Source organism: Lissotriton helveticus, chromosome 8 (assembly GCF_964261635.1).
Source record: "Lissotriton helveticus chromosome 8, aLisHel1.1, whole genome shotgun sequence".
Taxonomy (NCBI): Eukaryota; Metazoa; Chordata; class Amphibia; order Caudata; family Salamandridae; genus Lissotriton; species Lissotriton helveticus.
In genome coordinates this window covers 376,407,485-376,430,752 of record NC_136069.1, presented here as the reverse complement: position 1 = coordinate 376,430,752, position 23,268 = coordinate 376,407,485, and the positions used below count along the sequence as shown (strand labels likewise).

Here is a 23,268-nt window from a genome sequence, read left to right as displayed (position 1 = left end):
CCCCCAGAACTGATGGGAAGATCTCAGTGACTGAGCCCCATAATGCTTGGAGAACCTACTCAGAAAAGAGCTGGTACATTTCCCAAATGCCTCAAATCTGTTCAACGTCCAACCTGGAGATATTGTAGGAAAATAGTTTGGGTGGATCCTTCTAGTGGAAGCCTAGACCACTGCTCTCCAGAGTAGGATGGTGCATTAAAAAAGAAGGGTTGTGGGGTTGTGATATTAGTCTGTTTACAGATGCGCAGGAGCACGGCTTAGCCCAAGCATCTATTATATGAGGGTATTGGTCAGGCCTACATTGGTAGCTTTGAGCCCAAGACTTCACCTGCCAATCTGCTGACTACAGAAAATAAGCCTGTCTCTCCCACTGAGGGCTCAGGAGGAGAACCCGGCTTGTGTCAGGAGAAGTGTCCAGTGCACTGGCCTCTTGTAGGTCCAGACAGAAATTGTCAACATCATATTGTAGGGGAAATTCATCCCCATCTTCTTCAGAGTTGCCAAATGGTGTCTGGCGTTTGTCAAAATCATTTCTGAAACGTCGTGGGAGAACTAGAAGGTGCACCCTAGGCAAACATGCAGTTTTATCTGAGTCAGAGTGACTAGAGTGACCAGGAGCCAGTAGCATCAGGACGGTTACTAGATGTGCCCCTGGTCAAGGTTTAGACTGGTTCAGTTTAGATTTGGCCTGGACAAAGGATTGGTGTCCTACACTGGTGTCAGTATCAACAGTGCAGAATCCAACGTAGATCATGGTACCTGGCGTGGAGTTGGCTCTGGATTAAGTTAAAGCCAAAGCAGGTTGGAGATGCACAGATGGTGCAGAGGGCAGCCGTGCCAGCGTAACCAAACTGGAGGCCTCCAAGGATCCTTGGGGCCCAAAGACACACCAGAAGGAGCCCACAGGGTGCTAAAGATTCACAAAATGGCTTCACTGAATACCTCAAACTGTTTGTGCATCGCAATCAGCTCCTCGGTAGGGGACCAGGAATGAGACTAAGGCACACCTTGATGTCCTCACAACTTCTCAGAATAATTGGTGAGGCTGTATAGAGCTCTGTTAGACTTCGTAGGTTTCTTTTTGGACCGCTATGAAGACTTGGAACAGGTCTGCACTCAAAACTTCGAGCAGGAACAGTATTTAATCAACTTTCTCCTGTGTTCGGTGACATACAGCCTGGCTTTCCAAATCACCTTTCAGAGCATAACGACACACTCTTCATGCAAGGTGGAGTCATGGCCCAAACCCAAACACCAGAGACATAGCTTGTGGAGATCTGTTACAGACATCAACTTGCAACAATCCATACAAGGATTAAACCCTGTAGATTCAGAAGGGCACATGTTCCCTTGCACACAGGAAAATATTGTTGTCAATATTGTTGTCAGAAAACATTTGTCAACTGATGGGAGCTAGCTCAGATCCATGTATGAAGATGCGGAAAGAAAGAAACTGACATGAGGGTGCTTGGTTGATGTTCAAATTAGACTCCAGCTGTCACTTATGGGGTGGAGTGGGGTAGACAAGGAGCTGCAAAACGCCACCGACCAACGTGCATGGGCTATGCTGACAAATAGTCAGGCTACAGCCTGACACCTAGGGATGATCCAAAGGCCTTTAGTTACAAATATCCAACAGGATGAGTTAATTATCTCTGATAACTAGAAGTGCCAAGTCTGTCAATCCTCTCTATTCAGTGGAGAGCAGGCTTAAGAACCATTGGCAGCTCAGTGCAGTCTGAATCGAATACCAGTACTGAGTAGAAAGCTTGGTGTGGTACAACATTAGCAGTGGCCGCTTGTGCATAGAGGAACGCTCTTACTTCAATATCTCAGAACCTTTATAATCAGGATTCATAACTTTATTTATGGTTGTTAAGAAAAACACAGAACATAGAACTAGAGGGGGATTCCCCATGGGAGAAATCCTGTGGATCCTCGTGAATATCTCGAAGAGTGCGACCAACACCGCCAGACAGCCTCACCCGAAGCTAATTTATAAAAGAAAATATGTAGAATTTATGTTATTTATCTGTTTTGCTGCCATTTCTAGACCCATCATGGCTACTGCTGTTAAATGCAAGTCCGGATATAAGGGGGCTAAACAACAAGTGGTAAAACATACTACCTTGACGGCACATAGGTAGAATAGTAACAAACTGGGTTTCTGGACGTTAAGAAGGAAGTCTTAAAGCTCAAACTACTGTCTCAAAGACTCAAAATAAAGTTGCAGGATACAAATCTTCTCAAAAATTCAACACCACAAACGAGCAGAGCAGAATCGAAGACTTCTCTGACAAGGCTGAAATATTACGCTCTCTGGAATTGGTTCTTTTTAAATTAAATGTCTAGAATACCTTGATATCACCCTTGTTATTACCTATTTCTTGGTGAATTATTCTAGCATGCTACCATCACAGTCTTCAAATATCCCGTTTGTAATTTTTTCTGATATGGGTAAAATTGCATTCCTACAACTTATCGGGACGACTATACATGAAAGTACCCCCGGAAAGGATATCCACATTATAATAAAATAGTTTTCAACATAAGTTATTCGATTCTTTCAAAAAGAAATTCCCTGAATTAAGAGGATGAGTAATCATTCAAGTACTTGGAATTCAGGGCCTTAAGTATTTTTTTTCAAGTGCTTTTCTTTTTGCATGTGCAGAAGTCACAGCAGTTCAGACAGGCACATGTGGTAAATGGAAAAGAGCTGGGTTCCTGGTGCCAGTGGCTTACATGTTTTGCTTCTGCCCAGATATCTCAGGCACAGAAACTGAAAAAGTCATCCATGGGACACCACTGAGTCCAAAGCCAGAAAAAACTCCAGAAGCTGCTTAGCAAATCAAACAAGCATTTACAATGCAATAGGTCTCCCAGTATTAAAGTTTGAGCTATTGGCATTGTATATTACAATGTGTTACATTAATTTGTTATCAAACTCTGAATTGTTGTATAAAGATGATTTGCAAACTGTCAAATGTTGCTGAATAGTAAGCAACGTTGTGAATAATATTGTTTGCTAGTCATCCTTGGGTACCAGAGTACTTCACTTGAGGCAGCTCACTACTCTGCACTCACTACTCTGCACTCACTACTCACTACTCTGCACTCACTACTCTGCACTCACTACTCTGCACTCACTACTCTGCACTCACTACTCTGCACTCACTACTCACTACTCTGCACTCACTACTCTGCACTCACTACTCCCTACTTTGCACTCACTACTCACTACTCTGCACTCACTACTCACTACTCTGCACTCACTGCTCACTACTCTGCACTCACTGCTCACTACTCTGCACTCACTGCTCACTACTCTGCACTCACTGCTCACTACTCTGCACTCACTGCTCACTACTCTGCACTCACTGCTCACTACTCTGCACTCACTACTTTGCACTCACTACTCACTACTCTGCACTCACTACTTTGCACTCACTACTCTGCACTCACTACTCACTACTCTGCACTCACTACTTTGCACTCACTACTCTGCACTCACTACTCTGCACTCACTACTCACTACTATGCACTCACTACTCACTACTCTGCACTCACTACTCTGCACTCACTACTCACTACTTTGCACTCACTACTCACTACTCTGCACTCACTACTCTGCACTCACTACTCACTACTATGCACTCACTACTCACTACTCTGCACTCACTACTCTGCACTCACTACTCACTACTTTGCACTCACTACTCACTACTCTGCACTCACTACTTTGCACTCACTACTCTGCACTCACTACTTTGCACTCACTACTCACAACTCTGCACTCACTACTCACTACTTTGCACTCACTACTCTGCACTCACTACTCACTACTCTGCACTCAGTACTTTGCACTCACTACTCACTACTTTGCACTCACTATTCACTACTCTGCACTCACTACTCACTACTCTGCACTCACTACTCTGCACTCACTACTCTGCACTCACTACTCTGCACTCACTACTCACTACTCTGCACTCACTACTCACTACTCTCTACTCTGCACTCACTACTCTGCACTCCCTGTAGTGTGCTGTCTCTCTGTAGTGTGCTGTCTCCCTGTAGTGTGCTGTCTCTCTGTAGTGTGCTGTCTCTAGTGTGCTGTCTCCCTATAGTGTGCTGTCTCCCTATAGTGTGCTGTCTCCCTATAGTGTGCTGTCTCCCTATAGTGTGCTGTCTCCCTATAGTGTGCTGTCTCCTCTCCTAGAGTGTAGTCAGTCTTCCGTGCCCAAGTGTAAGTGAATGTCGGCCACTTGACTCAATGCCTTGCCATCCTAATGCACATAAGTGTCTCCCTAATTGAACATGTCAGTGTCTCATCTCCATTCCGTCCGTTTCCAATGTCCCAGTGTACTGCATGCGACTCCTGTCCTAGCGGTCACCGTCTCTTGTTCCAGTGAACAATGGTGTCTTATTTTCCAATGCTCGCACCAGACCTAAACAAGGAATAACAATATAGGTGCTTAGACATATTTGTTCACCCCATATATTATATTGACCTTAATGCTTGGAATGTATGATGGGAACTTGTAGCAATAACGTGCAATAAATACTTACGAGGTTGTGCTCCAAAAAGTGATGTGTATTATTCTAGGTTTGTGGTTTAAACAAATAATTGGCGACTTGAGTTGGATTGTAAAGCTTACTTCGTGATGTGAACAGAGAACATTAACTCATTTTAGGAGTTTGAATGTTTTAAAAGCGTTGACACGGAGTGGCTCTGTAATTTAGCTGCATTTTATTTTATCAAGGACATCGCTGTCAGATGGCAGCGGTGCCCAACACAGTAGGCTGTTATTGTGATGTGAGCTGACTTCAAAGCTGGCGTTGAAAGGCAGAGCGGAAAGCCTACCTTGCTGGCGTAAGTTCTTTGAAGAATGCAGTGGGTACAAACACCTGGTGAGTCTGCCGACCAAGCCGAGCTGAGCCCGCTGCCCTGCTCTGCTAGGGAGGTGCAAACTAAGGCTGTGCCTGATTCTGCCCCAGCCTTCCTCTCCTTGAAGGGCTCAATCCACCAGTCAGCGCCGATGTAACTTGTACGCCAGTCGGCCTGTGCTACCTGCAAAGTGCAAATAAAACGTTGCTCCGCCTCCGTTTCACACACTTCCCAGCTGAGTCTGAAAAGCGGGAGGGTGCGGGAACGAGGCTCCCTTGTAAGAATTGCAACCCTGCTGGGAATGTCTTCTTGTAGAACAGCGCAGTGTACAAGGGCTGTTCGATGATGGAAAAGCACATACGCTGCAGCACTCAGCCTCGCCAATCACACAGACAAAAGACAAAGAGACAAAGAGAACCAAAAGAACCCTGAATTCCAGAGAGCTGCTTACTTTCAATTACAGCACATTTAGCATGAATGGCACTAACACAGTGTTAAAGGCAAACCTAACTACAGTCACCAAGGAGAGGAAATCTCATCTGGACAGAGAGGACGGCGGAACGAGACAGGAGAAGCCCCGAGCTGCTGACACGGAGGAGGACGCTACTGCGCGCGCACTCCTAAAAACGAAACCCATGGTGGGGGCGGGACTTCCGTTTTTTGAAGCCGCGCCCACGGAGTGCCTGGAGGAGCAGTGGTGACGCGGGGCTCCCATGCCCGAGGGAGAGCCCCGCGGTCGGAGGCTGCACAAGTCCAGAGTGCCGGTGAGCGGGGAAGGGGGGGGATGCTTGTATGTGTGCGTGTGTGTGTGTCTGTGTGTGCGACGGCGGAGGGGTGGGGGGGATGTCTCTCTGTGCGTGTATGTGTGCTTGTGTATGTGTGTGCGCATGCGTGCAGGGGTAGGTGTGCCTGTGTATGTTTGTGCTTCCCAGGAGACAGCCACGGCGCGCGTTCGCGCGCGCGTGGCCTGCGCCCATCGCCTTTTGCGAAATGCGCACGGCCAGGTGCTGTCTCCTGGGAAGCAGAGTCAGCGACAAAAGATCTCCTGGCGGACACAGCGCTGACGCGCTGTTAAACGCCAGGAGACCTAAAAACCAGGTTCCAATTGCAAACCAATGTGAACTTGCAGAAATATGTCTGTTCAGAGATTAAGGTACAGTTTCCCCCTGTCTTTCAAAGGTAAATCAAGAAATGTGTTGATTGCCCACAAGCCAGAATAACCTGTGTCCAGTCTCATTCCTAAAATCCGAAGGTATATAAGATTACTTTAACAAAGCTTTGTTATTAATCTTTGACCCATGAAAGAATTTTCTATGCTGCACACACATTAATTAAAACACCTCAAATGAACACAAGGCAAAGTTTCATCGCCCTCATCCTTTCACACAAATATGCACGCATCCACACACTTTCTGCTCTCCTCTGAGTCTTAAATTTGATCAAAAACTAGGAAAAACATTTTTTTAAAATCAGTATATTAATATGCTTCTAATTGTAAAGTATTAAAAAAGCCTTCGCGGAAATGCACATTATATTTTTCTGTAATTCCTTTGCCCAATCAAACCTTCATTACAGTCAGTATCTAACTATGTTAAATCTAGGAAGATTTCTAATTTTTAAGTGTTAAAATAGAAATTAACAAACATGAAAATGCTACGATTGCATGAAAATAAAAGTGTGTTAGAAGGTGTTCGAATTTAGAAACTACCGATTTGACCACAAAATGCTAATCAGAACTATTTGCAAATTGCAACTAGAACGTATGTATGGATCATAGTTTTAGACTTGCCTCTTGATGTGAACAGCTTTGGGCGAAAATGAGCTAAGAAAACAAAAATGTGTAAATCGTTATAGGTAACGCACACGTGCCTACTGTTTTACCTACACCATAAAAGAATACGTTAATACTAGTACAAACCACTACAAATTCTGTCACAGTAATGTATCAAAAGATTTTCCTCCAGTTCAGGAGGAACCTATTTATGCTACAAAGTGCAAATTCCAGTTTCAGTTTACAGCTAGCCAATGATGCATATACAAAGAGAGGATAAACATGTGTTAATTGGAAAGTGAAACATATTCAAATCAAAACCAAGCTAAAATAATATAGAATATCCCACCTAATTAATGTAAGTTAGCAAACGTTATTCACTTGGTACAGACCATTTAGCTCCCAATGGGTCGCAATGATTGGAAGCTAATATTTGACCGGACCAGTTTGCACCTTGGGAAAGGAGCCTGCTTTGCAATGAGAGAATGACACCTCTTGGAAAATGTGTGGAACTTTTCTTGTGGGTTCCCAGAACTTATTTTACATCTTCTGATCAAGAGTATAAGAAAGATACAAAAGAGAGGAGAAGAAGACAAAGATAGGGAACAGTGACAAACCAAGTATTCAGGGGCGAAAATGAACATGCAACAGGGAGATAGAGGAAGTGTACGGTGGTGCAAGAAAGAGGAATTAAATGAAATTAAATCTAGACAGCCATGGTATTTGACAACCCTATCATTCACTAGTGCTGATGACGGCTCCTCAAGTTTTTGAGCCCTGGGACTCTTTTTATTCAAATTAGGCACAGTAGCTGATGGATTGGGGCATGCAAGAGTCCAGGAATCATGTAAGGAGGCATGCATTCGGTGTTCAGGTGTATGTGTGTGACGTCTCGGTCAGTGAAACACACTTGGTCCACCAAAGAAAATCTTATTAATGAATGTGGATATTGGAATTGGCAGTGTTTCAACCTCCAAACTATTGATAAATGAGAGCCAATTTGCCAAATATCATAGAGGTAGGCAGAGATTCTGACCAGGGTTTGCCTGGGAGCTGCTAATCTGAATTGTACCTTGACTACGTTGCAGAACACCTTTGTAGAGGAGCCAGGCACCACCTGAGTACAACAAGAGAAAACTAAACAAAGGGCAATTGATTTCAAAAGACTTAGATGCATAGCAATAACCATAATTGACAATTACATTCACACAGGTATTATCTGTTTTAAGACGAAATCTCCAAAAGTTTCCGTCAAATTTATATGTTTTATATTGTGAATGAATGCGTCATAAAAGAGCTCAAGTTAGGATAGGAATAGCATTTCAGAGATAAAAGACCACGCACTCCTTCCCTGACGGTCCAACTGCATATAAAAGTGATGTCCTGAGCCTTTGTTTGGCACTAGTGCCACACTAATCTTCAATGTGCACAGAGTACAAGGGCTGTCCTGGTAATGAGAGATCCAGAACCTTTTCTGTGACCTGCAGAGGCGCACTAAGTGTGCCCTTATACACGTTGGCGGCTGGCACGGATCGGGTGTGGCAGGAGAGGAGCCGTCTCTGCTCATAGTATGTATAGGACTAGTGCCCTTATCTGGGTGAATAACAAAGCAATGGTGGCAGCACACCGGGGTTTTTGAATTATTAGGGTGACCAGACTTTTTTTGTCTGTGTCACGAACAGTGTGGTCTCCTCTTCCCTTTCATGTAAAGTTCCACCTATTATGTGAGCCTCAGATCTTTGCACTGACATTCCATGTCAAGTGCATGTATATGTGCAATGTGTATGTATGGTTGTAGGACTCTGAGAAAGGTGAGAGTCTGAGTACTACGACCAGTGGGATCTATTTTTGACGCCCTTGGTATGGCAAGACGGAAAACTGAAGGTGAATGAACCTTCCTCAGACATTGGAAAGGTATTGCTTGCTTTCCTGTAACTGGAAGGTGGGGACCCAGACACGGAAGTGAAGGAGGATGGAGGCAGTGATCGCCTTTGAAATGGAGCAGGACTTTGTTAGCAAAAAGCTGCTGATTACGTACTCCTGGGCAATGCCATTCGGGAGATGGCAGGCCTAAGAGTTAAGACTGTAGTTTCTGTTGTTTAAGATGAGAAGGTTCAGGGAATTACCTGTCCTTTTGTCTGTTCCTAATTACTGCTTCACAAAGGCTGAAGGCAGCCAGGTGCAGAGATCTCACATTTTATTGTGCCCTTGTTTTGGATATGCCGGCTTGGAGCTCATTGCGACCTGCTGTAAGAGGCATGCCTTGCACGAGGGCTGCTTCTGAGAATCAGATTTAAAATTACATTTAAAGAGAACCAACGCAAAACAGTTCTAAGATCTTAGATCCTTATCCCCTATCTGGAAAATATGCACAAAAGTGGGTTCCAAACCACCCTACTTTGTTCCAGTTCCAATTTTCATGACCAAGGAAGGGTGTGCTCCGGAAGTACACAAATACTGCTACGCAACCAGGGCTGGTGTTTGTATGACAACCAGTTTCCCAGACATGAAAGGACAATCTGAAGTTCGCACTTTCTTCTGAGGTAGCTGAGGGTCTGCTTACAGCATGATCCTGCAGGAGTATTGACTGTTCAGGGGAAGAAGCCCAATGTATTCTCAGTGTGTGGAATAGCCATATTCAGCAAAAGATTTCTGGGGAGTCAATTCAGACATGGTCTGTGTGCGGAAGGGTTCTCCTGGTCTCCATTAACATTTCTAGTCATGAACCATATCAAACCATCTAAAGAAATCAAGTAATGAGCGAGGTCAGTAGCCTGCCATTGCTGAAAGATTACTGCTGCCAATGTCGGAGCCTGAGCGCTCCATCAACATTGAGGTGTGAATCCTGCTTGACTGTCATCCAACAGCTAAGACTGGCCCGAGGGCTACACCCCATACCCATGCAGCACCGGAACGCATCCGGCCAGAGAGACTGAATAGTCGGCTGATGCCTGTCACATGAAGTAAGACTTTTTTTTTTTACGACTATCTCACAAAATGAAAAATGAACTGCATTCATGCATACACAACAGAATGCACACATGCCTTGGGGTGGTTTGGTGAACTCTGCCTAGCCAGAGCCGTGCCCCAGATTATACACCAGGGATTACATGCGGGGGTAACTTTGCTAGCCGGATGAGTATCAAAATTGTAATGCCTCAAGATCACAAGCAGGATTTCCACCTTGTTTTGAATGCCTCTAATTGTGCTGTGTACTACTAAGTAATGCTGCATGATAAAGTACTTGTATTCAGCAGATGAACACTGGGCTGGACAATACATTATGGTGTCTGCTGATGGATTGTTGAGTTCTCATCACAAGAAATATATGGCGAACTAACTCTAACTTCATTTGAAAAGCTTGTGTCATTTTCCTTCACATATGTTTTCCTCACTCTTCCATCCAACTTCAAAATGTATACCTGGCACATACTTAACAGGTGCTTGGGTCCTATTAGCAAATGTTTACATGCCTCAAAGACATTTTAGTGTACATACCATATTAGATCTAGGTTTACCTCCATTTGTTGTGAAAATCTCCTATCTGCACAATGGACCTTTACTGTAAAGCGCTCTGTTAACACACAGATTCGCCGCGCTTTCTCAAGAAATACGTTTTTTATACTTACTTGTATCAACTTCAAGTCACAATCACACAGTGGGTGGTATCGTCAACACCACGGCAAATGCATCTATAAAATCACAGCTTGTAAGAGCGAGCCACTTTATCCGAACTCCCTGTCACATATCATTTAGCATTTTACAATAATAAAGAAAAGGAGGAAATTACCAGCAAGGTTGTCAATCTCTTTCTCCTGCAGCAGACTGACAGCATCATCATCTCCTTCCAGCATAAGCTCAGTTTCTGCATTCTGATTCACCACTGCTTGGCTCCTGAAAGTCTTTTTGGATTTTACCACATCTTCTTCTGTTCCTAGATTCAAGAGACAAACTGTGTTACTCAGATACAATCCGAAGCATATTTCTTAACAAGATGTACGATAGCATATTATTCTCTTTCTCAATATATTAGAGCAAGGATGGTCTTTGTGTAAGACTTTCCATTGACTTTGCTGTTGATTAATTTTCCACTAATTAATGTTGTGTAACAAGGCTGGACAAATCCGACTTCATACTTTTCTCCACAATAATTAATCACATAAACAAAGCTATGGGTTGTAGGACATCTCTTTAAATGTGAGGCAATATTGATATTTTATCATGTTAAAACTTCCTTTTTAAAATTTGCCCCATTTTATCTTGACTTATATTTTTCCTATATGTGGAATAATCTGGTTGTTAAAAAATAACTATACACACGCACAGAAACAATTATTTGCTTACCTAAAGTTGAAGAAAATCAATGGTTATGTCAAAAAACCTAAAAACACTAAAGCTCACTACATGCTGCTAGTTAGGCAGAACTAAATTCTTACCAGTGTCCTCTCATCCTTTACATGTGATATAACTGATGAAACCGCAAAAGACATAGCTAAAAACATAATTCATGGCATCACCAATGACATGAGCACTTTATACACAATATATGCTGCTAGGAGGCCTAAGCAGTAGGCAGGGCCGAATTTAGAACTGGTGGCGCCCAGTGCGACAATCTTTTTTTAGCGCTCCTACCGATATGCCTTCCTTCTCGGATTCCCTCACTACCACCCTGCAAAAGTGCACGTCATCTCTCCATAGCCCCTCTCTCACATACATGTCGTGTTTTAAAGCGCTGGTAAAGCTTGAAGTTATTGCTAAATACAGCGCCCCCCTGAGGTCAGTGCTCCCCTTCCAGGTTGGCACCCTGTGCGGCTGCACCGGTTGCACCGCCTTAAACCTGGTCCTAGCAGTAGGTGTGAGTTTAAGGTGACCACAGAATATGCCCTCTATTTGCAACATACATCATATAAGGCGTACAGGATATGCAATTTATACAGAATGAAGGTGTATTTGGCACTTGCATATAAGGATGGAGAACATGAAGGGTACCATCTGCTTCCAAACACTGTATCCTGAATGCACAGGGCATGGTCTGAGGCCAGGATCCTCTTATGATACATATAGGGATATTGTGAATAAATGTATATGAAGTGCACTGAGTATGACCATGCCTTGTGCCTAATTCATAAAATGGCACAGGGGAAACTGTCTCAGATCCAAATCTGCTCTCCAACTTTAATCACACCATCTCAAGAAAGTCCTAACTCTCCCACTCATTCTCTGGCAAATGTGTCAAGACCTAGACTGATTTCTCCGCTGAAGTCAAGCAAGCCAAACCATATCTGATATTCCATCATCATCAAACTATTAGAACACATTCTCAGCTAAGCACCTACATCAAAGACTCCTTTCTTTATCTTGCTGTCCTCTCCTGTCTACTTCCTCTCGATTCCCTATCAAGGCTGCCACGCCCTTTTATTCTACTACCTCCTCTCCACACCCAACTTCTCATTGGCCAGCTATTTAGCTTAAATATGCTACATTTCAACATGTTCCACCTCCCCCTGCGCTTGTTATTCATTGTGTCTCTCTTCTTCCTTCTACTCTACTACACCAATTCATGACTCGTTTAATCCTTAACTAAGTTGCAAGAATATATTCCTATGTATCATAATGTTCCTCCCAAACTCTGCATTTAAATAAGTATTTTTGCATCAGTCCTTCTGTATAGCGCTCAGATAATATTGCTCCGAAACTCTGAATGTATGAACTTATTTTGCATTGATCTCCAATATGCTCTGACGCCCCATGGGAAAGAGCTCAAGCTGGACAGAATGCTGGATAAATAAATAAAATTAAGTGTATTACCTGAGTCATGCCTCTATATCGCACACAAGAGCACACACACTCCATGTCCTTATTCTACATACAGAAGCATAGGTGTGAGAAAATGGGCTATTGGTTGAAGGGAGTGAAAACCTGCTCAAGCAACAACCTCAATCCTTGTCAGGATAAACCACAAAAATCCCCTAAATTAACCTGTGCTTAAACCTCTGGTAGCTTGGCACAAAAGCAGTCCAACTTAACTTAGAAGCAATATTTAAAGTATTTATGCAGAACTTAATCAGTAACAAAGTAAAAACAAAATAGAGTACATTTTATTAAATAAAATGATATCAGAACCTCAAAAATCCAATCAGTAGAAGAGGCGAGATGTAATTTTAAAGTCTTAGGTGAAAGTAGCGACAAAAAGTGCAAGGTGCCAAAAGGGATTTTCTGGTCACGCCGGACAAAGACAACGTCATAAGTTCAAGCCGACTGCAGTGAAACTTGAGCCAGGAACAGGACTGGGTTTGGCCCGCTGGGCAATGTATCTGGATGTTCTTGGACTAAGATGAGAGGTCCTGCGTTGCGTCGCGTCAAGTTGTATCTCTTCCAATGGGGCCGCTCATCAGGAGCTGCAAGGGCCTGCATCAGGATGCAGTCCACAGCGTCTGTTCTAATGAGGCCACCAATGCTGCGATATGAGGTCCTCCGTCGTGCTGCATTAAGTTGTGTCCTGTTCTGAAGGAACCGATAGTTGGGTCAGCAGGAGTACACTCTGATGCCAGTTAAGGGTCCAGGATCTGGGGGCACCTCTTGGGGATCAGGACTTACTCCAACAGAGGCCAGTGGCAGGGCACAGGCAGGCTCAGTTGAGTCTGGGCAACTGGGCAGATGCAGGACAAGTCTCTGGAGCTTATGTCCCTGTAGTTCGGAACAGGAGGCCAGTCAGCTATTCTTTGGAGTCACCCTGGTGGTTCTGAGTCCAAGGAGTGGGTCCATTCTTCATTTCTCAGGCAGAAGGGCAGTTGTCTTGCAGCTGGGAAGCAAGCAGCAGGCAGTCTCCCACAGGTCCAATAGTGATCTGAAGAGTTGATCCTGAGTGTCCAATATTTATACCTGGTACCAGCTTTGAAGTGGGAGAAACTTCGAGACTCCCCACCCCCACACATCTGGTTCTGGAATTTCATTCCATATTACTGCCCTGGTTCAGAGGGGTCTGGGGTCACAATAGATTAGTGTGAAGTCCTGTGTGAGTATGCTGAGGCAGGCCCTTTGAAGTGTAAGTGTGGTAGGTGACAGCTCTGGCAACTACACCTAGTGATGTGACCCAGAATAGAGGCATCAAATGATTAGGACAAGAAAATGGCAACTTTCTTATACTTTCCGAACTCTGACAAAATCCGCCTTTACCATTAAAGAGGGTTTTAAATAACAATGACTTTACTACTAAACTTGACATTCCTATCTGCTCCCAATCAAACGTCAACACTTCTTAAACAAAATAAGGTAGCTCAATGCTATCCTATGGAAGAGGTAGGCCTTGCAGTAGTGAAAATGAATGTAAGAGTTTTCCACTACCAGGACAAGTAAAAATTAAAAGTACATGTCCAATACACTACACCCTGCTCTAAGGGCTGTTTATCAATCAATCAATCATTGCATTTGTAAAGCGCACCACTTACCCGTGAGGGTCTCAAGGTGCTGGGGTGGGGGTGGGGAGTTGTGCTACTGCTCGAAGAGCCAGGTCTTGAGGAGTCTTCTGAAGGTTAGCAGGTCTTGGGTCGGCCGTAGGTGAGTGGGGAGGGTGTTACAGGTCTTGGCGGCGAGGTGGGAGAACGATCTTCTGCCGGAGGTCGTTCTTCGGATGCGGGGGACTGTGGTGAGGGCGAGGTCGGCGGAGCAGAGCTGGCGGGTGGGGGTGTAGAAGCGGTGACCGTTCTTCTCATCTCGGTGGGGATCCACTTGTAGATCTTGTGGAGCATGCGGAGGGTGTTGAAGCAGGAGGAAGAGACGGCGTTGACCTGTTCAGTCAAGGAAAGGGTGTAGTCGAGGATGACCCCTAGGTTGCATGCATGGTCGGTGGGTGTTGGAGCTGTTGCCAGTGAGGTCGGCCACCACAAATCGTTCCAGGACGAGGGGGTGGATCCAAGGATGAGGACCTTTGTCTTGTCTGAGTTCAGTTTCAGCCGGCTATTCCTCATCCATTCGACGACGGCCTTCACTTATGGACTAACTTAGGGTTGACTTATGTGTATTAAAAAGGAAAGGTGAGGTCTAGTAAAAGGGTTATTTGTCAGGTCGAAATGGCAATTTAAAACTGCACCCAGACTGCAATGGCAGGACAGGGACATGTTTAAAATATTACTTAATTGGGTGGCACAATGTATGTTGTAGGCGAACTAGTAGCATTTAAATTATAGGCCTTAGGTATATATAGCACCACTTTACTGGGCACTTACAAATAAATTAAATGTGCCAATCAGGTGTAAACTAATTGCACCATGTGCTAGGGAGAGAGCACAAGCACTTTAGCACTGGTTAACAGTGGTAAAGTATGTAGAGTTCTAAAGCCAACAAAAATAAATTCAGCACAACTGGAGGGGTGAAGGCAAATGTTTTGGTGGGACGAGCACCCAAGGGTGTCAGGTCTAACAATAGTTTACATGTAAACATGCACTAGACAATGGTCTGAAAGCTCTGCACATACATGTATTGGACAGAAATGGTTCTGATTGAGTTATTGGCCATGTCATCAATGATGACATCCGGTCAAACAATTTTCAGAGAGGTTATGCCAACCATCACATCATCTGACTAACGTCCTTCTGTTATACGTTGTATGCCTGTAGTGTGGTTATTAATAGTGCAGCATGTGCAGTGGCTCAAGTGCACAGGGGAATAAGGGTGCTCTGCCCCCAATTATCTTGAAAGAAAACAAGGGGAACCCTACTCACATATGAACCAGGGCAGACAGTTATATCAAAGAACAACGGTTCCTGTGGTATAATACCTTTTAATATGAACTAGCTATGTAGCTTAATAGCAATTGGCACTAACACAGAGGGTTGACAGGGATGACGGAAAGGAATACAAAACCAATTGTATACATTTCAAGGATGTTTTACTTCATTTTATCGGTCATATTCAATTGTCACACAATCATGTGAATCTACAGACACAAACAAAGTGCACAGTGTCCCAAGTGTACATGTGAAACCAAAATAACACTACATACAACATAAACTACATAAGAGCACAGTGGTTTCTTATTGGATACATAAAAAAGGGGGAAGGAAAATGACCAAACAAGGCGTAAATAATTATTATAGTGGTTCTACACGATCGTAGGCACTATTTTAGTGGTTCAATTCCTTATGGCGTCAACGGCGTTTCGACCCTCAAGGGTACGGGTCTCGTCAGGACAGGACAATGTGGGACATCTACAATTAAAAGGACGAAGTGGGAGTGAATATAGTGTATGACAACTGTTGACCATTATGTATATGGACGAAGGACCAAAAATACCTGGATAGTATCTAGAATTCACCCATGCATGGTGAAAAATAAAAACTCACTTACAGGTAACCCAGCCGGGTACTGTTATAGAAAAAGAGAAAAAGTGTTGCTGGATAAAAATCAATTGAGGAGGACTGAAGATTTTGTTCTTATCACACAGCCCTATTTCTTATATGTGACTTTACACCATACTATGTACAGGTATAGTACTTACCACATGTAGTGGTCAAGGAACTAGGGTGAAGTGTGTACATACAGGCGCGCTTTCAATATTTTCACAGGTCAATGCCTGTTAAAAACAATATTAGCGAAACACGATGTTAATAAATGCCTTTCTTGATATTCGTATATAGTCAGGTCGACATATTATTGCAATGTTTAATTCTAAGTTTGGAATTTTACCTGAGCACATGGGAATTGCGCCAGATAACGTAAATTGCACCCACGTCTTGGATAGAGATGAATTCGGTAAATTCAACAGGACGATGCCTGTTTAGAAAAAATAATAAACAGAAAGGGACGCGTCATTAATGATATCAAGGCGCGTTTTTCGCCGTATTCAAGGTCGATAAAACCCTTGAGTTATCCGTAATCCAAACATTTACCTGTGTAATGTGGTGCCCGATAGCGTGTCACAGTAGTCTCATTCGATGTGTTGAAAAGCGTCTCCCCGCCCTTCCGGTTAACAACTCTTTGTCAGACATGACGGTGAGAGTCAAGAAAACTCGATCACCGTCAGGTCTTATAGTCGAATGCGGAGACAGGTAGTGCTGCTTAATCGCTTATCCCTGTTGCATGTAATCCGAGTATGGCATTAATTATAACAAAATCGGGCATGGTGGAAATTATGTATATGAAAAAATTGGCAGTTCAGGTAATCTGTGGAAAAGGCAGCCTATTATAGTGGCGATCCTAATATACAAAATATACACAGTGTAGTTGTATTAATGGTCAACACACTACTTTGTCAACTCATTAGAAAAATTGCATATGCATTCAATAGATGAGGGTCAATTATACAATTTACTCTTTACGGAAGACGTGGATTAGATCCTCCATCAGCACCTAGGGCACATATCCACTTATCACAATGTTCAGTATAATACACATAAAATAACAGTTCCATGATGCTGATTCACATTTTTAGATATTTGTTCTTTACTTTGTAAAGCAAGCATGTGTGCTTACTTGTATCACTGTTAGAAAATGTCTAAAATATATTTACTTTTACAGCAAGAGTGTCACTGATTAAAACGTTAAAAAAAAACTAAAAACGAAATGTGCAGCCGGAGAAAGGACCAGTAAACATAGCTCTTTGGTCAAATAATCAGCATCACTTTGACATGTGACAGCTTGCACCAGAGTGCACTGTAAATGCTCCAAGGCCTCTTTATTTTTACTTCTCCCTTTGAATTCCATCAAAGATATTTAGTGGTGCTACATCACCCCTACTTACGGTGCCACTGATGCCATTTTAAGCTTAAGAGTAGTGTACTGAGGTGTAACGTTCACATATTTGACCCTACTCCGCTTTGCCTATGCGAACGCTTGGTGTGAGCGAGTGGGTAATAGCGCTGCTGATTACGAGCCTCATTCTTCAACTGCCTTTTAAATAAAGTATGTGTGTTGCGTGCTGATTGCTAGCGTGGCGCTTTTTAGTTGCACTGCTGTTTTTATTGTGTACTTTGCCCTAATCTAATTTCCTTTTTCGTTACCTGAGGCGGTTGCCGGGTAACATCTCGTTCTAGCCTTCTCCTCTCCTAACCCTCCGCAGTCCTCCTTTGCTGCCTGCTTGCACATGTGGTGCCGCGCAGGAGAATTCATCGCTGTCCCTCACCCTATCGGCCGATTAGGCACCGTGGGGGTTTATGGTACATGTAGGAGGAGTGTTTGGGGAGCGGCCATCTTGGGGGGAGCCAGACACGCTGGTCGGCGGACTAGTGGTGCGCTTGCTCTCGGAGGAGACGGCATAAATCTGAGGTAACCGACAGCCCTGGTTAGACCTTTTACCCTACTCCGCTTTGCCTAAGGCGAACGCTTGGTGTGAGTGAGTGGGTAATAGCGCTGCTGATTACGAGCCTCATTCTTCAACTGCCTTTTAAATAAAGTATGCGTGCTGCGCGCTGATTGCTAGCGAGGCGCTTTTTAGTTGCACTGCTGTTTTTTTTTTGTTTTTTTTTGTAAACCTTTATTTGTACTAAAAGGAAATACAAATTTGGGCCTACAACCAGACCGGCCGGCTACGATACAATAGAGCAATCCAAAAAATACAGATGAAGAATATACAGATACAATCAGGATAATATGCAGTCAATACAGTTCGAAAAAGGAAGGGGGGGGGGAATCTGGACGGCCCACAAACCGGAAGAAGGAAGGTTCATTTTTATAATATTACAATAAGGAGTATAACAGGCTCGGATACAGTATAAATGAATCCAGGTTCCCAGAGCAAACTATTGGCCATAAGAAAACTAAAGGGGCAGCAATGCGGGAAATTATCACTACAGTCTACATCAGTACGAAAGCAGATACGATTAATTCAAATCAACATACAAGTAGACTCACCGTGTGCACCTCTACCACCCAATAGCACAGCAGAGATAAAACGATGGAACCGGAACACTAAAATCACTAAAGCCAACCCGTCATACTAACCCTAGGGAGAGAGAGAAAGAGAAGGGGAGGGGAAAGAAAAGGGGGAAAAAGAAAAATACAGACTGAAAGAGAAGAGCGCCGCGTCGAGACAAGCATCCCGTAGTAAGGACACAGAAAGAGCAGGAGTATTAGCAACATGGAAGGGATGGGAGTCGGCACTGAAACGCAGCATAGCCACAAAAGGAGAGAAGCAGCAATCCAGACCCCATCCCTACAATACCACGGGAGGCAGGGACAGCCGCGGCGCTCCTATAAAGGGATACAAAAGGGCCATAGAACAAAGGAAAATAAACCGGGAAAGAAAACCCATCCCACCCATCCCACCCAGCACCCCTGCAGAAGGCTACGGCCTACCCCCCCAGCAGCGTGCCTGTCGCCCTAATCCCGAACCCGAAATGTAGGAAACACGAAAGAGAAAAAGAATAAGGAGACAAAAAGAAGAATTAGAAGACAAAAAAGATGTGAGGGAGGAGTGAAGAAGTAAAAACAAAATGGTCGGCCTCAGCCCTCCGCCCAACCAGTCAATCGTAATACGTGTAGACGAAAGCGATACAACTCTAGCATCATAAAACATACAAGGGGGTCACCCACCGCACTATGCACACGGGAAAGCTAGCCACGGATATGTATACCAGCAATCCACCGGAAGCAATGTATCTCACCCCAGGCCTTCCTTAGCTACAAGCAACTCCCACCATACGACAGCGAGAAGCGAATAACTCGGTGCAAGGCAATCACAGGAACAAAAAATAGTCCGATGAAGACGTAGGCCAGGGAGGGCAATCCATAAGCAAAAGATCAAAAGTCCGGGTATACAGTGCAAGTGTCCCAACAATGTTAACAGGGGCAGGAAAAGACAGGAGTTCAGTCTCGCCGCTCGGAAAAGCGGGGGTTCCCCTGCAGAGCAGAAACACGACCTCATCAAGGCAAATAGATGTAGCAAGCCATTATGTTTCTCGGACACTCGAGTAGGATCCGACCCCAGAACGACATCCGGGCCCCAAACTCCAAACAGTGAAGCACAGGAGGTTCAGAAGCCAATCGTTCGCATACCTGTCGACGGCCAGTGGCAGGAGCTCTCAGCGCGGCCGAGGGGGCTGAGGCAGAAGCATCACCGAGACGAGAGGGGACCGTGAAAGACCGGCCCTCTAAGATGGCGGCGGACCGCATCGATACCCCAGGGGCAATGGGGGTCAAGGCCGCATGCAAGGACCGCAGTGCTTCCAGAACGTCGCCGATTGTAGGCTCGCGCACACATGGCCAGGCCCCCGTGCAGTCCAGTAGTCCAGGTCCGCCGTCCGGAGGATATCCACGGCCTATCTCGATGGCCGCCATTTTGTGGATTCAGGCTCGTCACCACCTCCCACGACTCCCGGATCAGGGCCTCAGATGCGGACCTCCACAGAAACCAAGGGGGTCCCGCTAAAGCAGCCTTGGTGCAGAAAGGAGAGCCGCCAAAGTCGGGGTGCAGCCTGCAATACCTTTGGCGTGGTCGAAGAGCAGATCCCGGGCGCGAGGCTCCAGGATGGATGGACGGAGCCGCGGCAGGGGGGCCCCCTTCACACGAGCAGCCCTCGGTGCACCGTGCCCCACACCAGCTCCACTGCCGCCAAGGCAAGTCCGGATCAGGACCACCGGAATGTTCGCACAACGGTCTCCCGCCAGCGGCTCACGCTCTCGGCCGGGGCCGACACGTACAACAATGCCAGGTTGGGTCCAATAGGCGAGGCCCCGGCTTCATCACCGCGGAGGCCCTGGTTCCTCAGGGGGCACAACTTCGGAGTCGCGGCACGTAGGAGCCTCCAGGTCAGACGGTGAGTAAGAGCAACACGTTGCGTTTCAATCTCTGCTCGAGTGCATCGTCCCGGGGCAGGATATATGGCAGGATTTGCGAGTCAGGCCGGAAGGCTGACGGAGCCGAGCTACAGAGCGACCATTACGATCGCGAGCTTGGCTCCTCCCCCCTGCACTGCTGTTTTTATTGTGTACTTTGCCCTAATCTAATTTCCTTTTTCGTTACCTGAGGCGGTTGCCGGGTAACATCTCGTTCTAGCCTTCTCCTCTCCTAACCCTCCGCAGTCCTCCTTTGCTGCCTGCTTGCATGTGTGGTGCCGCGCAGGAGAATTCATCGCTGTCCCTCACCCTATCGGCCGATTAGGTGCCGTGGGGGTTTATGGGGGTTTATGGTACATGTAGGAGGAGTGTTTGGGGAGCGGCCATCTTGGGGGGAGCCAGATACGCTGGTCGGCGGACTAGTGGTGCGCTTGCTCTTGGAGGAGACGGCATAAATTTAGAGGCTCCCTTCTCCGCGCAGCGGTCGCGCATTGCGGGCGCGCCCCCTTAGCGCCAAAGGAGCGCCTAAGGAAAGCCCGTCTGCGCCGTCAGCGTCCCTGAGGCGGCCGGGCGCAGCCAAGCTGGGCTATAAATCTTAACTCCCATTGATCTTTGCATTATGTTGGCCTACACGGCTGCCGAGCTTATTTCTCTCAGGGGAAAGGCGGGTTCTTGTCGTATGGTTTTTCCGGGTCGGTTCAGAGGTAAGAGGCGTTGTCCCGGTTGCGGCTGGCTCCCGGGCAACACCCTGGCCTCTACCTGTTCTGTCTCTCCTAAAAAGAGCTTATGTTTGCTCCTTAATACTAGATCCCTTAGCAAGCACGCCCTTGATATATACGAACTGTTGGTCGAGGCAAAGCCGATCTGTTTGTTTCTCACTGAGACATGGTTAGGGGACTGTTCGAATCCAGATATTGCCATTGCAATTCCCCCTAATTACGTTATCTTTAGGAAAGATAGGTTAAATGGCAGGGGTGGGGGTGTGGCGATAGTGGTGGACAAGCGTTTTACCTGCTGTACCATCCAAACTGATGAGATTCATGGGTGCGAGTCCTTAGGGTTTTCTCTGTCCCTTTCCCCGTATCAATCTTGCACAAGGTTACTGGTTTATAGGCCACAAGGTCCCACCGGCGCCTTTCACGAAGAACTGTATAGTGTGGTTTCGGCTCTCTGCCTAAAATTTGAGCATTGTGTGGTATTGGGGGATTTTAATATCCACATAGACATTGGGACTGATGCTGATGCCATTAAGATCTCTGACACTACTCACCCTTTGGGACTTTCCCCTCACTTGTCCACCCACACTCACATCAAAGGCCACACGCTAGACCAAGTTTTTTCCACACTGCCGATTGATATTGTCACCCCTACTCCGGTCCTTTGGTCGGACCACTGTTTGGTCAATTTTCAAATCCTTAATTTGGACAAACCGTTCCACAACATGTCCAATCGTCCTCTTCAGGCCTCACGTGCTTTTCATCGTATCACCCCTGAGATGCTAGCTCAGGCTCTTTTATTCCATCCGTGCCCTTTGTCAGGCTCTTTGGAGAAGGACCTAGCCCTCCTGCAGACGTGGCTGGAGGAAAGATTGGAGGAATTTGCCTCTGTTACATCGTCCTGCAGACCCGCTCGCCGGGTCTCGGCTCCTTGGTTCACCGAAGCTTTGTCCTTGAAGCGACGGCAATGTAAGATGGAAGAAAGGGCATGGCGCCGCCATTATGACATTGCTGCCAAAATGGCGTATAGGGTATCCATCAAGGCATATCACCGCGACATTTTGCTAGAGAAAAAAGCATACTTCTCAAAAAGAATTGAGGCTGCCTCTAGTACCTGTAAGGACATTTTTTCTATAGTCAAGGAATTTACCTCTCCTAAGTCGAGCGCAGCGCCGTGTGCTCACTCGGCATCCTGGGTTATGTCATTGGCGGAGTTTTTTACCAATAATATCAAGACTATCCAGGATTCCTTTGCGCGGTCTGGGGTAGTGGCAGTTTCTGATATGACCCCTCCATTTTCGTCCTCCCTGAGTGATGGGGCCTTTACTCTTTCAGAATTCCCGCCGCTTTCCTGTGTAACTTTATTGAATCAGATCACTAAACTTAAATCTGGTTCCCCTCTAGACCCTTGTCCAGCCAAGTCTTTAGGTAGAATGGCGGAAGTGTTAAATCCTCTGATAAACCCGGTGCTTAATTTTTCTCTCAGGACGGGAGTGGTCCCTCCTGCCTGGAAGCAAGCTCTGGTCATCCCGCTTCTCAAGAAGCCCAATTTGGATCCGGCTGAACACGCCAATTATAGGCCAATCTCCCTTCTGCCAGCCCTTGCCAAAGTTGTGGAGAAACATGTACATTCTACTCTCTCCAACTTCCTTGAAACCAACAGCTTTCTGCATTGCACTCAATCCGGCTTTTGCACCAACATGAGCACGAAGACAGCGTTGCTTGAAGTAACGGAGGCAATAAAGGAGGCTTTGGATGCGGGGGGCAAGGCAATGCTGGTGATGCTTGACCTGTCGGCGGCTTTTGATACCGTCCCCCATGCCGGTCTCCTTTCGAGACTCAGTGAGATTGGTTTGCGGGGGACGGTGTTCAGCTGCTTCAAGTCCTTTCTAGCGGGCCGGCGCCAATCGGTCTGGGCCCCTCCGTTCTCTGCAGTGGTGCCGCCATTGGAGGTGGGAGTTCCTCAGGGCTCTATCTTGAGCCCGACTCTTTTTAACATCTTTATGGCCCCCCTGGCGGCACTAGCAGAGTCGGTTGGTGTCCAGATCGTGTCGTACGCCGATGATACTCAGCTCCTTTTCACGTGTGAGAAGGGGGCTGACTTTGACGGGGAGAGCATCAGA

At 45.7% G+C, this 23,268-nt stretch overlaps 1 protein-coding gene across 7 annotated transcripts in view; it reads right to left on the bottom strand.

Moving 5' to 3' along the window:
* The window catches only part of NBEA (neurobeachin), a 1,787,704-nt gene that overhangs the window by 583,695 nt on the left and 1,180,741 nt on the right, over window positions 1-23,268 (bottom strand). For all 7 annotated transcript variants that reach the window (XM_078657170.1, XM_078657173.1, XM_078657172.1 and 4 more), the window contains one exon: window positions 10,450-10,593. In XM_078657170.1, coding sequence (XP_078513296.1) covers window positions 10,450-10,593 — 144 coding nt within the window. The remainder of the gene's footprint in view (window positions 1-10,449; window positions 10,594-23,268) is intronic.